This window comes from Octopus bimaculoides, chromosome 18 (assembly GCF_001194135.2).
Source record: "Octopus bimaculoides isolate UCB-OBI-ISO-001 chromosome 18, ASM119413v2, whole genome shotgun sequence".
In the NCBI taxonomy this organism is placed as follows: Eukaryota; Metazoa; Mollusca; class Cephalopoda; order Octopoda; family Octopodidae; genus Octopus; species Octopus bimaculoides.
The window spans coordinates 39,826,422-39,841,336 of NC_068998.1; the positions used below are offsets into that span (position 1 = coordinate 39,826,422).

A 14,915-nucleotide genomic window follows, 5' to 3' on the forward strand; every position below is an offset into this window, starting at 1 on the left:
GGCACATAAAAGACACCATTTCGAGCGTGGCCGTTTTCGTGCGGGTGACACGTAAAAGCACCCACTACACTCTCTGAGTGGTTGGCGTTAGGAAGGGCATCCAGCTGTAGAAACTCTGCCAAATCAGACTGGAGCCTGGTGTTGCCATCCGGTTTCACCAGTCCTCAGTCAAATCGTCCAACCCATGCTAGCATGGAAAGCGGACGTTAAACGATGATGATGATGATGATGATTGAAAAAAATCGTTATAGGTATAAATATACCATAAACAGATATAAAAAAATGAAGGAGAAAAAGATGGACGAGAAATATTTATACATATAATGATATTTTTCAACTACTAGTTTCATATTCTTATTATTTGCTCTGCCTGTTTTTTATAAATACGATGAATCTTTATTAGAAATAATTTTTTTTCTCTTTTTGGATCTCTCAAAAAGTTTGAATTGTTCTTTTTGGACTTATTATATATATATACATATCTGTACATACACACACACACACACACACACACAAACATTACCACCACCTCTACTAAATATCCTAACACCACTGTCAACAGCCAATAAGACAGTGACTATAGCATATTTAAAAATAACAGTTGAATCACCCTTGAATCACAACTGAGCATCTTCATAAAAAAAGGGAAGGACACACTGGATAATGTGATCTTAGATATATAAACATGTTGGAGGGTCATGACTGGAAAGTCTACAGCTTAAACAACTATTACCATTACCTCTACTGCATGCTACAACACCCTACAACCATCACACTACACCACCAAACACCACACTAGTACACATTACACCACTATCAGATAACGTAACTACTACTACTACTACACCACACACCTGTACACTGCACAACTACATACCACAACACACTACTACCTCCACTACACACAATAACATTATTACACATTACACCACCACACATTACTACCTCCACTATACACCATCAAACCATTCTAAATAAGAAACACTACTTTACCTGAATCTGGTAATCCTGCAAGATCTTGACGAGTGAATCTCGCAGTTTTGGGATCTGCATACCATTCTGTATCCGTTTGATTAGGATAATAGGATCAACATGGGTTCCTATGTTCTGTAGAAGGCCTGTGATGAATCCTGGTGACAGATACAGATGTTTGATACTTCAGTGGTAGGGATCAAAAGATAAACAAGCTGGTCCTTGTTGCAAGGAGGGGTAAGCATATTAGGGGGTGCTGAAAAGTTCCTGGCTTTAAGGGTATCAGTTGGAGACCTAACCTTCTGAGTTCTTTTACAGGGCTTAGAAAAACTGAAGGACTGCTGCATTAAGTGTGTGAATCTAAGAGGGGAATATGTTGAATAAAATCATAATTAACTGATCCTCCTGTATTTTCTTTTACCCAAAGCCAGGACTTTGCAGCACCTCATCATAAGTGGAAGGGGTTGCAGACAAGGGTTTTGGCACAGAGATAGAGTAACCTTTTGTTTTGTGTGTGCTGGTCAGGATCTGGGGTGTGATATGGTATGGTAGTTTTAAGGTCATGTAGTGGCTGTAATGTGGTGACCATGACAGCATCGTAGCATTATAGTGACCGGTAGCAGTGTACTGATTAAAGCAGTATGGTTGGCATTAAGAAGGGCATCTAGTCATAGAAACCATACTGAAATAGACAGGGAGCCTGAACAGCCCTTCAGCTGGTCAGCTCCTGTCAAACTGTTCAACTCATGCCAGCATGGAAAACGGACATATGATGATGATGATGATGGTGGTGGTGGTGTAGTGTAGAAGCTGTGTGGTGTGGGGATGTTAGTAACTGTAGCAGCATGGTGTGGTTTAGTGACTGTGTGATGTGGTGGTGTGATGATAGAGTGGTATGGTGATGCAATGATTAGAGTTATAGTGATTGGCTGGTGGTATGCCGAGTTGGCAGTGGTTCCAGATGTGTTTGATGGGCTGTAGTTTACTGATGTGAAGTGGCAGGTGTGGGATGGCTGACAGGATGAGTGAGGTGCCACAGTTACACATTGAAAGCATGCTGCATATGGTGAGTCATAGAGCAGGGTTGTAAACTCAGAAAACAAAGAGAGGGAGGTTACTCTTTAACAATCCAGAGACGAGAAAATGTGCATGTGCACGTGTGTGCATGTGTGTGTGTGTGTGTGTGTGAATTTGTTTGTATATACATGTGAGTGCATGAGCATAAAGATGTATGTGTGTATAACCTGAAAGTTATAAAGAAACTGACTTATTAGTACAGAAGGTTGTCAGGATTTCTCAGGATATTCCACATCTTTTGTGAATATATAAATACATGTAAGTATGTGACTTGAAAGCTACACAGTTATTGAAAGAGAGTGTCAACAGGTTATCCTATAGTTCCTTGTTTATGTGTGTGTGTGTGTGTGTGTGTGTTTGTGTGTGTGCATGCATGTAAGTATTTACTTTACACCGCATCAATTTTAGAGCTACAATTAACATATAATCCAACACCACCAGTTGCATGGTCAGGTCATTGTGCAACTAAACTGGTAATCTTATGCCTGTTTGGTAAGAAGGATGGTTTTCATTAGAGACTCTGCAGGACGAAAAGCAGAACTTGTCAAAGGGCAAATAAGTTCAGTAAAGTCAATGGCCATCCCAAAGCTAGGGGTGAGAGGCATCTAGCCTTTGTTTAGACATCTCTAGGAAAAGGAAAACTCTAATGTAGCACCTGCGACTTAGTTTGCATCCAATGATGTACACTACTGCTTCTTTTTGTTTGGGCAAATGCATACTTTGTTGAGAGAACGTGATTGGCCATGTGCAAGGCCTTGCCTAACTTTAACCTAAGTGCATTAAGTCACTGTGTGAATTTTCTCCCCTCTCAATGCAACACAATGCACCTGCAGCTCCAGGGGGCTAAAGGTCAAAAAGCTTGAGGCACAAGCTTTGCTTGTATTTTTTTAACATCACTATGGTGTGTTACATACTACGGCTGGCCATAGCTGAGGAAGGCAAAACATTCAATGAATAATTCCAAGAGGGAATGAAGTGTGAGTAGTAAACTCTCTGACACCTGCTGTAAGAGGTGCTCCATCATAGTATTGTAGGTCTCTAGCAGGAGTGAAAAGACACGTCCGTGCTGCTTACGTTTAAGAGAACAATCAAGCGATGGCATTACTTGAAATCAAGTTGCAGCCATCATGTATATGTGCATATATATGTATGTGAAATTGTAATTGAGTGAAATCATAGTTGTGGCTGATGACAGTGCTGCCTAACTGGCACCTGTGCCGGTGGCACATAAAAAGCATCATTTGAGCATGGCCAATGCCAGTGCCACCTGACTGGCACCTGTACTGGTGGCATGTAAAATGCACCATTCAAGTGTAGCTGATGTCAGTGCCACCTGACTTGCACCTGTGCCAGTGGCACATAAAAAGCACCATTCGAGCATGACCGATGTCAGTGCCACCTGACTGGCTCCTGTGCCAGTGGCACGTAAAATCACCCACTACACTCTCAGAGTGGTTGACAGTAGGAAGGGCATCCAACTGTAGAAACTTTGCCAAATCAGATTGGTGCAGCCTCCCGGCTTGCCAGTTCTCGGTCAAACTGTCCAACCCAAGCCAGCATGGAAAGCGGACGTTAAACGATGATGATGATGATGTGTCAGATAAGACTGGATAGTTACCTGGTTTGTTGATGGAGAAAGTTATCAAGTCATCCCACAGTTCCTTGTCATTGTGTTCTTTACAGAAATCTATGGCTTTCTGGACATTGTTCTGCAGCTCCATTATCACATGTAATGCCCCTTTTGTGTCACCCATTTTATCTGAAAGGGAAACGAACAACTCAATAAAACATGTACATGGGCAGGTAGAAAACAGGTAGATAGCCCATCTTCAGAAAACATAGCAGATGATGATGCTGGTAGATAGACAATATATAATTAGTAAGCAACCTTTTCTATTTTATGATAGAGAGCATACTACCAAGAAGAGCATTTTGATAGCAACAATTAATTTACCAGTTGTGTTTGCCAATTGAATACCTATAAAGCAGGTCTACTATCCACATTAATGTGTATAGACCATATCTATTATCCATTATCAATATTCTACGTCCATTTTCCCTGATTGACATTGATTATATGGATCTGTTCCAGCACTTGTGACTCTTCATCTCTTTTGTGTGATTCAACATCATGAGACCATACGTTATAATATCTTCCTCAGTTTTCCTCGTCTGCAAGTTCCTTCCATGAAGAATATCTATTATACCAATTCTGTTAACACAATTGCTAGTTTTCATTAATGTTGCACCTATATCACAGGGGTGTGGGTCCTGAACTATTTCCAGATTCACAATTTTAGAGTAGAACAGAGGAGCCAGTTTCATCCCACATAGTAGATGAGATACTTTGATTAGGAACACCCCATAAACTCAATTAGAAATATATTCATGAAACATGCTATTTATGTAAACAAGAAGCTAGGAAAAACAGTCTAATTGCACAGACACACACAAAACAAAATTTTGGTTGACTAACACACGTATGTTACTATAATAATCCCATTACAGTTACCAGATATAACTGGACAGATGGTTGTATCATCTCCAGTGTTCATCTTCCCACCTTTCAACACATACATACATACACTGCCACTATCATCACTATCATCATCATTATTCTCATTACAAAAGTTATTAGTCATCATTCACGTCACTGAGCCAATAAAGGTGCTTCTGCATGGTTGCTTGATCTGCTAGGAATAACAACCAAAATTTACTGAAATCACACCTTACTGTCGTCAAAAAAAAGTGAAGGACATATTGGACAATGTAGTCTCTGATGTGTGAAAGGATGGGATGATTATGGCTGGAATGCCTTTGATAATAAATCTGTTTGGTCAGGGCTGTCCTGGGATTCAACATCATCATCAGCACTGCTGAAACCTCTACAGGCACCATCACCAAGACCACCTGTCACAGCGTCACCTTTGTCTTTAGTTGAAAGACACAAAATTACACAATTTTCTTTATCTATTAACTGATAGAAAGCAAGGCTACAAAGAACCATTATCAGAACTGTTTTAGTGTAGAAATGAGTTTAACATAGTATATTAACATGACAATCCTTTGTCCAATGCTATTTCTCTAGATCTACACCCAATCTCTCTTTCACACACACATACATATGCAGAGAAAATACTTCAATGCCATCCTGAGATAGAAGCTACACTGTGTAACTGAAATGCCACTTACTCAGAAGGAAGACTTGTTCTGGTAAGAAGTTCCGAATACGACATTCCTCAAGGGCTGCCTGCAGAGGGCAGTGTGTGCTGTTCTTGAGTAAAGGCAGCAACTTCTCTCTGTCGTACTCTGCATATAATTTTATTTGCATTGCATGGTATTCCTGGCCCAAGTGAGGATCCTTTTGGAACAATTTGTCAAGGTACTGCAGTGGAGAAAGAAAAAGAGAGAAAAAAAATTAGAATAGAATAGTGCACAAAAGGGAGTCAATGAATGCTACTGACATATAGATCAGCATTAACTGAGGAATGTAGTAGAAAATACTTAAAGCAAATGATATAATATAGGAGCCTCTATGAAGTGACTAGTAAAATTTCCCTCAAATCACCCTTAAGAAATGAAGCACACATTAAATAATGTATATCTATATACACTGTGGAGGCACAATGGCCCAGTGGTTAGGGCAGTGAACTCATGGTTGGAGGACCACGGTTTCGATTCCCAGACCGGGTGTTGTGTGTGTTTATTGAGCGAAACACCCAAAGCTCCATGAGGCTCCAGCAGGGGGTGGTGGCGACCCCTGTTGTACTCTTTTGCCCCAATTTTCTCTCACTCTTTCTTCCTGTTTCTTGAGTAACGCTGCAATGGACTGGCGTCCCATCTAGCTGGGGGGAACATATATGCCATAGAAACCGGGAAACCGGGCCCATGAGCCTGGCTAGGCTTTAAAAAGGGCGCATAAATAAAATAAATAAATATCTATATACACTATGTTTGAAAAAGATGACAGGATGGTCATGACTGGTGTGCCCTTGATCATAGGTCCTTTTGATCATGACTGATTTGGGGCTAAATTCAATGAGGCAGCAAACAAACTGCCAAATCTCCTTCAAATAACATTGCCAGCTTAGTAAAGAAACAAGGATAGATTAGATAACATACTTCTAGAATACACTGTGTCCCATAAAAGCAAGTGGGAGGCCATAACTGGAATGCCCCTGATTATGAGTTTGCTGGATTAAGTCTGACCTACAAACACCAACACTGTCTATACTTACACGATGCAACAGCTCTGGGGTTGGTTCAAGTTGCTGAACAACCTTTTTGATCTGTAAAAGAAAAAAAGTTGTATATTTTTTTATTCCTTTAACTATTATTAAAATTCAAAAAAGGAACTGAGAAGAGCCACATGGAAACAATACACAAAAAAAAAAAAAAATAAAATAAACAAAACAAAACAAAAAATGCAAAGAACTGATATTACAAAATTACCAGAAAGGAGGACAAACTCTTGCTGCTCACAATTTTGCTATACCTGTCTCTACTCTGAGAGTTACTTGTGTCCTAATTGACACAGGTAACTCTCAGAGCAGAGGTTGGCCTAATTGTTTGCAACAAGCACAGGTGTGGTTGTATGGTGCCTTGAGCAAGTGTCTTCTACTATGACCCCAGGTCAATCAAAACCTTGTGAGAGGTTTTGGTAGATGGAAACTGAATGAAGTCATTGTGTGTGTGTGTGTGTGTGTGTGTACACCCCCACACATATGTATGTATGTATGTATGTATGTGTATGTTTTTGTGACTGTTTGTCCTTACCACTGCTTGACAGCTAGTGTTGGTTTGTTTACATCTCCATAACTTCACAGTTTGGCAAAGAAAACCAATAGAATTAGTACTAGACTTTTTAAAAATAAGTACTGGAGTCAATTTGTTTGACTAGAAACCCTTGAAGCAGTGCCTTAGCTTGGTCACAGTCCAATGACTAGAAGAAGTAAAAGAATAACATGGTGGACTGTGCTAAAGGCATCTATGAATCAAATAAATGGTTGTGGTTTAAAATGAAGCTATAGAGTTTGTAGGTTATTGAGAAAGAACAAACAAGAAGAGGTTTACCGGTATCTTTTCAATGTTATCAAGCAGCAGTATCACAGCTTTCTCTGAATCAAACTCCATCAACTGTACAATACGGTCGGTTATTGAATCAAACAAGTTGTGTTTGTTGATTAAGTTAAAAACATCCTTGTGTTTCATCCTGTACAAAGGAAAGAGAGAGATAGGTTAACATGTTAAAAGATTCTTATAGCATACCACCACCATCATCATCAAATATTTATGTCTTTTGTTAGCATGGTTTGGACAATTTTATAGGATCTGACAAGTCCAAGGACTGCATTGTGCTCCACTGTCTACTTTGGAACGGTTTCTACAGCTGGATACCCTTCCTAGTGCCAACCATTTTACAGTATGAACTGGGTGCATTTTTTTGTCACCAGAATTAGTAAGGCCATCATGCAGCATGCAAGACTACAAACCCAAAGAGAGATGGCTCTATGCTAGGAGACGAAAGATTAAAACATGAAAGAAGGGGCCAACAGTAGAACAGGCTTTTTGCTGAAGAGGGGCAACATAGTTACTCACATTTTAGAAGGGAAGGTAGGAGGGGGTACTAGGAGTGGACTAGGAGAAGAGAAAAATAGTGGTGATGAAGTGTATGTGTGAACTCCCAAAGTATGAAATGAATAAAAGTGAATGGGGGAAGAAGAGCAGACAGTAGTTAGTATGGAGTATAGGGTACAGATTGTGTATTGATACTAAGGTGTGTGGATAGTAATAGTTATATGATAGGATATTATGAAGATGCAAAGTGGCAGCTGGTGGGGTGTGCTGAAAGAGGTATTTGCAGTTTCGGTATTAAATAGTATGTTAATAGCTGTAGTGGTGCAGTGACTGTGGCAACTATGGCTGTAATGTAGCGGTGGTGGTGGGGTAGATGTAGAGGTGCGCTTGTGTGTGTGTGTGTGTGTGCGTATGAACACTACATGTATATAGATAACTGAAGCAATTTGTAAGGGAGAGAACCGTTGGTTAGAAACCAGTTCATAGTGCAATTAGAGAATAATTCGAAGGGAGATAACGCGTGTGTGAGTGTGTGTGTATGCGCGTGAGAGAGAGAGGGGGGAGGGTGAGAGTACGAACATTTAAGTACACAGAAAGAAGGAAATAACTAGCAGAGGTGAATTTGTGGTGTGACGCAGTTTATGTGTTGTTTAGCCCCATATCTGCCCCAGGTACTGAAGCAGTCACCTTCTCATAATATTCTGACATATTTCCCGGGTGTATGTTTAATTTATTTTAAGCTAGTAGGATGTGATTTAAAGAATTGGCTGCTATTTCAGACAAGTCAAGCAACTCTGTAGAGCACTGGTTCTCAACCGGTGTCCATATGAGATTTGGTGGTGGTGGGGGGTCCATGTAACAAAATAGTAAATTGGGGATCAACAATAGTATTTCAAGGGCTCCTGAAAAAATTTTGCTTTAGATGTATGTATTGATATGTATTGCCAAAACAGCTAGGTTTCTTTCTCTGACATTTTACTTAGTCCACCCTACACAAGTTAATGTGTGGAAAACAAAATAGGAATTTTGAAAGAAGTTTCTATAAAACTAGTTTTTAAACATTGAAGGGCCATGGGGATCCACCAAAATAAAATAGTAATCAAAGGGGTCCATAGATTAAAAACGGTTGAGAACCCCTGCTGTAGAGGTTCCTTCATGAATAGACTTAAAGAAATAGTGTATGGAAGTACATAGTTGAATGTGTAAAGCATAGGGCATGGAGGTGTAGTGTGTAGAGCCTGGAGATGTGGTGTTTAGAAAGAAGTAAATATGTACAGTGTAAAAGTAAATGTGTAAAATCTGGAGGCATAGGGTATAGAAATAAGTGTGTAGAGTGTAAAAGTAAAATGTAGAAAGCCTGGAGGTGTAGTGTGTAGAAGTGAATGTGTACAGTAAGATGTGATGTGTAGAAAAGTAACTGTGTACAGTGTAATGGTAAATGTATAGAGCCTGGAGGTAGTTGTAGCAGTGAATGCGTAGAATCAGACAGCGTAAAATATAAGTGTAAACTTGTATTACTTACTGGAGATAAATAGTCAAAGCTTTGTCATATCGTTTCTGGAATATGTATCTGAAAATATAATAGAAACAAAATAAAATTATGTTTTTAACTATCTATGGTTTTCAACACAGACACAAAGACCACAGATAACTGGGGAGGTGGGACACAGTCAATAAAGTCTATCCATATGCTTCACTGGAACTTATTTTATCGTCAGAAAGATGAGAGTCAAAGTTGACCTAAGCAAGGTTTGAACTTAGAACATGAGTGTAACTAAATGCTATAAAGTACTTTATCTGATGCCTCACAAAATTGGCCAACCCACTGTCTTTCCAAGAATAATAGTATTTAGTTAAGATATGAAAACCAACAATTTTCAGGAGTGGTTTAGTTGATTACATTGACCACAACAGGATTTGAATCTAGAACATAAAAAGCTGAAATAAAAACTATAAAAGACATTTTTCTGACGTTTGGATGATTGTTGAACAATGTTCACATCTCTACCTTAACTCTTTGTACACCTGTGTTGTTTAGTGAGACTTTTTTCAACTCTGTTATGATTCACAAACAAGAGTTTATCACAGCCATAGATCTAATGCAGTCTGATCATATATTCATGTATTCCAGGAGCTACGCTATAGTCTCTCTCTCTCACACACATATATATATACATGAAACCATTGGTAGCTTGTTAACCCACAAAAAGAAAATTCATCCATCAATGTGGTGTTGAGCACCCATTCTCACTGTTCGATATTAGAAAATATATATATTCAAAACATCTAAATGAAACTAAATAAAACAAGACCTGCCAGGATAAAAAAAACAGTCAAATTTCCATCAAACCATCCTGTGCTGTCTTAAAAAAGGAAGGACATATTTGTTGTTGGTGCTATTGTAATTTCAATTTCACCTTGATAGAGCAGATCTATGATCAAAGATGTATTAACAACTCTGGTGCAGTAGCTATTTGCAATTAGGTTAACTGACTCCTTGAAAGATAACAGTTTTAGATATAAACATATTGCAGTGCTGGTGACAGGATCCAGCACATTATGTATAGGACAGTAACTCAATGTAAAGTAACTTGTTAAGATTATCTCAACAAATTTTCTATAGAAATTATAGCCAGCACTGATTTTGTTACAACATTTCATATCTGAGAGGCCTGATGTAAACAACAACAGCAAGATTGAAGATGAAAAATGGGTAATGGGTGTATATAACATATTTCAGGAGTATGTAAAATTGGTATATCCAAAAACGTTACACCGCTATATTTAGCGGCTATTTAAGCAATGATTAATGGGTTGGATAGGTACCGACAAAGGAGCAAAGACTCCTAAAATAACCTTAACAAGTGACGTAGTAGCAATGCTAACACAGTAAAACATGGTGTTGACTTATAAAAATGTTTAATATATTTTGTAGTATATTATGGTTGCATAACGAGATACGGTGTCCCTACAGGTCATTAATGTAAAGTGGCCATATCCAGCCAAAATATTCTACCTGCTTTATGCTCAAACTGACCCCTCACACTTACTCTACAATATCGTTCTAAAAATAAGCTACCACATCAGCAAAATCTTGAACCTATGAGATAATGCATGATTAATTCAAAACAACGTGAATAAATAAGTACTACTTTCAACAGTGAAGGCACATGGCTCAGTGGTTAAAGTGTAGGGCTCACAATCATGAGGTAGTGCATTTGATTCCTGGACCGGGATGTGTGTTGTGTTCTTGAGCAAGACACTTTATGTCATGCTGTTCCAGTTCGGTTAGCTGTAGAAATGAGTAGCAACATCACTGGTGCCAAGCTGTATCGGCCCCTTTGCCTTTCCCTTGGATATTGTCGGTGGCATGGAGAGAGAAGGCTGGTATGCATGGGCAACTGCTGGTCTTCCATAAACAACTTTGCTTGGACTTGTGCCTTGGAGGGGGGAATTTCTAGGTACAATCCCAAGGTCATTCACGACCAAAAGTGGTCTTTACCCTTTTTCTTTCAGTAGAATAATCTGAATGCTAAAGGGTTAAAAAAACACAATATCAAAGATCTACTTACAGCTCTCCTAAACACTCCAGTAGTGTAAGGTTGTTCTTATCTTTCTCATGTTCATTTAGGAGTATGTTGATGATAACTTGCATGTTGTAGAGGTTGTGTGGCCACGACCGAATCAGATGAAGGAAACCCTGGAATTAAGCAGAGGAACACTGCATGAAGCAAGACATGTTTCCATTGCAAAATTGTATTTAAAACACAAGAACATTATATAATTTGATATGTAACAATATGCAACATCATATAACATTATGTAAGACTGTATTTTCATAAAGCACCATGTTTTTAGATAATACACCATTGAACATTTTTTTAGGTGATATGCCAGCCAAAGATTTAGTGGCATATGGCAATCCAGTGAAGGAATATAAAGAGAATACTTTATATGAAGGATTTAGAAACACACAAACACACATATATCTATGTAGAACAATGTAGAACCTTGTAGGCAATGTCATGAGACAGTAAAACTATCTAAATTTATTTTTGGTCTTTTGTAGAGCCAATGAAGAAGCTTCTATGTGGTTTTTCAACTTGCTAGAAATCACAGCCAAATCTCTCTCAGAAATCTTACATCCCCCACCCCCATCCTAGAAAGGGACATGCTGGACAATGAGGTCCAGGGGGCATTGTACCAAAAAAAAGACATGTCTGTTGAATCAGGACTGACCTGTATCTAAGCAACAATAGTTCTAGCAATTTATTGATATGGCCATGGTATATAGCATATTAAAAACACAGCTAGTCATAGTATTTAAGACACACTATGTACATATATTAACCACCTGAGATTGTGTGTTTATCATTAAATACATGATGTTTATATATATAATATTAAGTACATGAGTTGTGCGTAGATTGTATCAAATACAAGAAGTCATTGTTAGCATTATTTTACATCTGCTTCTCTGTTCTGGCATGGATTGGACAATTTTTTTTCTTAGAGTATTTTTATGGACAAATACTCTTCTTGTTACTAAAAAAATAAATAAATAAATAAAAGAAAAGAAAAAAGAAGACCAGTTTGTCCATGACTGGAACATTTTACTGAATCAAGAATAACATTATGAAACCATTTGTGACCTTACCTCATGATCTGTTCTCAAGAATTCATTAAGGACTACTTCATAGATATGTGGGCTGAGTAAAGGATCACCACAGGGAAGGTGGGGGGCCAAGATCTGACAAAATAACCAAGAGAAATTCTGACATTAGATAAGCTATTTAATTCATAATACCAAATACATATATAAAACACAATATACATGCCAATATTATATAAAGCACAATTGGTGCAAGAATGGCTGTTTGTTGGGACGCTTGCTTCTCAACCACATGGTTTTTGGTTCAGTTCCACAATGTGGCACCTAGAGCAGGTGTCTTCTGTTAAATCTTTGGATCAACCTAAGCTGTAAGAAAGGATTTCTTAAAGGGAAACTGATAGAGATCCATCATGGGTGTGTGTGTGTGTGTGTGTTTGCATATGTCGTCAGAAATAGGCAAGGGTTGGTGACAGGAAGGGCATCTGGCTACAGAAAATCTGCCTTAACTAGTTCTGTCTGACACATGTATTGTTTTACATAATATTGATTTCAAGTGTTGGTACAAGGTTAGTAAGTTAGTAAGTTTAGTGGAAGAGGTAAGTTGATTACATCAACCCCAGTACTCAGCTGGTACTTATTTTATCAACCCCAAAAGGGTCAAAGGCAAAGTTGACCTTGGTGGAATTTGAACTCAGAATGTAAAGATGGATGAAATGCTGCTAAGCATTTTGCCAGGTGTGGTAATGATTCCGCCAGCTCACCGCCTTACTGTTTTATATAATATTGATATGTATGTTGTATAGAGCATGTTTAAATGCAAGCATGAAAAAGTGGATATTAAACTGATGATGATGATATATCCAACATACATAAAATATCAGCAATATATAAAATACAATAAAACAAATATCATCATCATTTAACTTTCTTGTACCATGGACTGGATAGTTTGTTTGGTAGGATCCGATGGATCCAAGGACTGCATCATACTCCAATATCTGTTTTGGCATAGTTTTTAAAGCTGCATGTCCTTCCAAATGCCATCTACTTTACAGTGTGTACTGGATGCTTTTCTCTTTCTTCCAGAGCAGGTTCAGTGGGAAGGGGAGCTACATGACCCCTCATATTTAGGAGAGAATTAGAAATGAAATCAGTAGTAGACGCAGAGCCAGAAAATACTTCAGTCCCCAACGACAACTGCTGAACCCTACAAAATTCAAGTATGGACCACAATAGAACAACACATCCACATCTGGGAAAGTGGTGTTGCTCTACACACTTGACCAAACAGACCTATGACATAAGGTGTTCCAAGTGTGACCATTCCATATATTTTGTATTTCACAAGGAGTTATGCTTGTAGGACCTCACTTTTATTGAGCACAGCAAAACACTATTCATCAGTCCTTTGTTACCTCCACCATGAAGCATAACATCTGGAGATCAGTCTTCACTATTTTGTCCCTTATCCTCCTGGCTCTGCCTCTTCCACAAGTTCCATACACTTTAAGTCACTCACAAACATACTCCAACCTCTGGTCCACAGACATGCTGTATCCCCTCTCTGCCTTTCCTACCACTACTTGAGTGGCTGAGTGGCCGCTACTCCTGGTAGGTCTCTTGTGCTATCTCAACTCACGCACTCCCAACTCATTCATTTCTCCTCCTCCCATTATCCATGTTGTATTCTTCACTCTCCAGATTTCCAACTAACCCCTATACCCAGTCCCTCCTTTCTAGAATGCCATATCTCAGGAATCCCCTCTCTATAGGTGTCAGCCTGTGACTATTTAACAATATTGATTTCACCAGTTTGAGAAGGATGCTGCGGCTATAGGCACACTCACTTTCCTCTAGACAGAAACCAATTAAAAAAAAATCAATATATCATAAAACAATACCTTAACACATACAATATATAAACACAATGTAACATATAATGGTTTCTGTCTGAGATGATTGTTTTTGTTAATAGATCAAACCAATTGAAATGTAATTTAGCTGTAAATATTGATTTTAAATTTTGGCACAAGGCCAGCAAGTGTGAGGAGGGGATAGTCAATTACATCAACCCTAGTGTTTAATTGGTGCTTATTTCATCAACCCCAAAAGGACAAAAGACAATGTGGACCTCGGCAGAATTTGAACTCAGAACGTAAAGCCAGACAAAATGCCATTAAACATTTTGCCCATTGTGCTAACGATTTTGCCAACTCTCTACTTTAAGTTAGAGCTATATTGGTTTCAAATTTTGACACAAGGCTGGCGATTTGAGGGAGGATGTAAATCAATTACATCATCCCCAGTGCTCAACTGGTACTTATTTTATCAATCCCGAAAGGATGAAAGGCAAAGTTGATCTTGGCAGAATTTGAATTAAGAATGCAAAACCAGATGGAATGCCACTAAGCATTTTGCTGGCTCCTGTGCTGATGGCATGTAAAAAGCACCAACTACTCTCTCAGAGTGGCTGGCGTTAGGAAAGGTATCCAGCTGTAGAAACATTGCCAGATCAGATTGGAGTCTGGTGCAGCTGCTGGCTTTCCAGACCTCAGTCAAACCATCCAACCCATGCCAGCATGGAAAACGGATGCTAAACGATGATGTAACATATGCAAGGCACTGAAAAAAACCGTCTTGAGAGAGAGGGGGGAGGGAGGGAAAGGGGAGTGGGGGG

The 14,915-nt window shown here is 38.8% G+C and overlaps 1 protein-coding gene across 3 annotated transcripts in view; it reads right to left on the reverse strand.

Moving 5' to 3' along the window:
• Positions 1-14,915, reverse strand: part of LOC106883153 (vacuolar protein sorting-associated protein 41 homolog) — a 172,996-nt gene that overhangs the window by 9,544 nt on the left and 148,537 nt on the right. For all 3 annotated transcript variants that reach the window (XM_014934063.2, XM_014934065.2, XM_014934061.2), the window contains 8 exons: positions 12,284-12,376; positions 11,199-11,326; positions 9,149-9,196; positions 7,123-7,261; positions 6,288-6,338; positions 5,242-5,434; positions 3,668-3,808; positions 994-1,130 (listed from right to left, as the gene is read on the reverse strand). In XM_014934063.2, the coding sequence (XP_014789549.1) occupies positions 994-1,130; positions 3,668-3,808; positions 5,242-5,434; positions 6,288-6,338; positions 7,123-7,261; positions 9,149-9,196; positions 11,199-11,326; positions 12,284-12,376 (930 nt within the window). The remainder of the gene's footprint in view (positions 1-993; positions 1,131-3,667; positions 3,809-5,241; positions 5,435-6,287; positions 6,339-7,122; positions 7,262-9,148; positions 9,197-11,198; positions 11,327-12,283; positions 12,377-14,915) is intronic.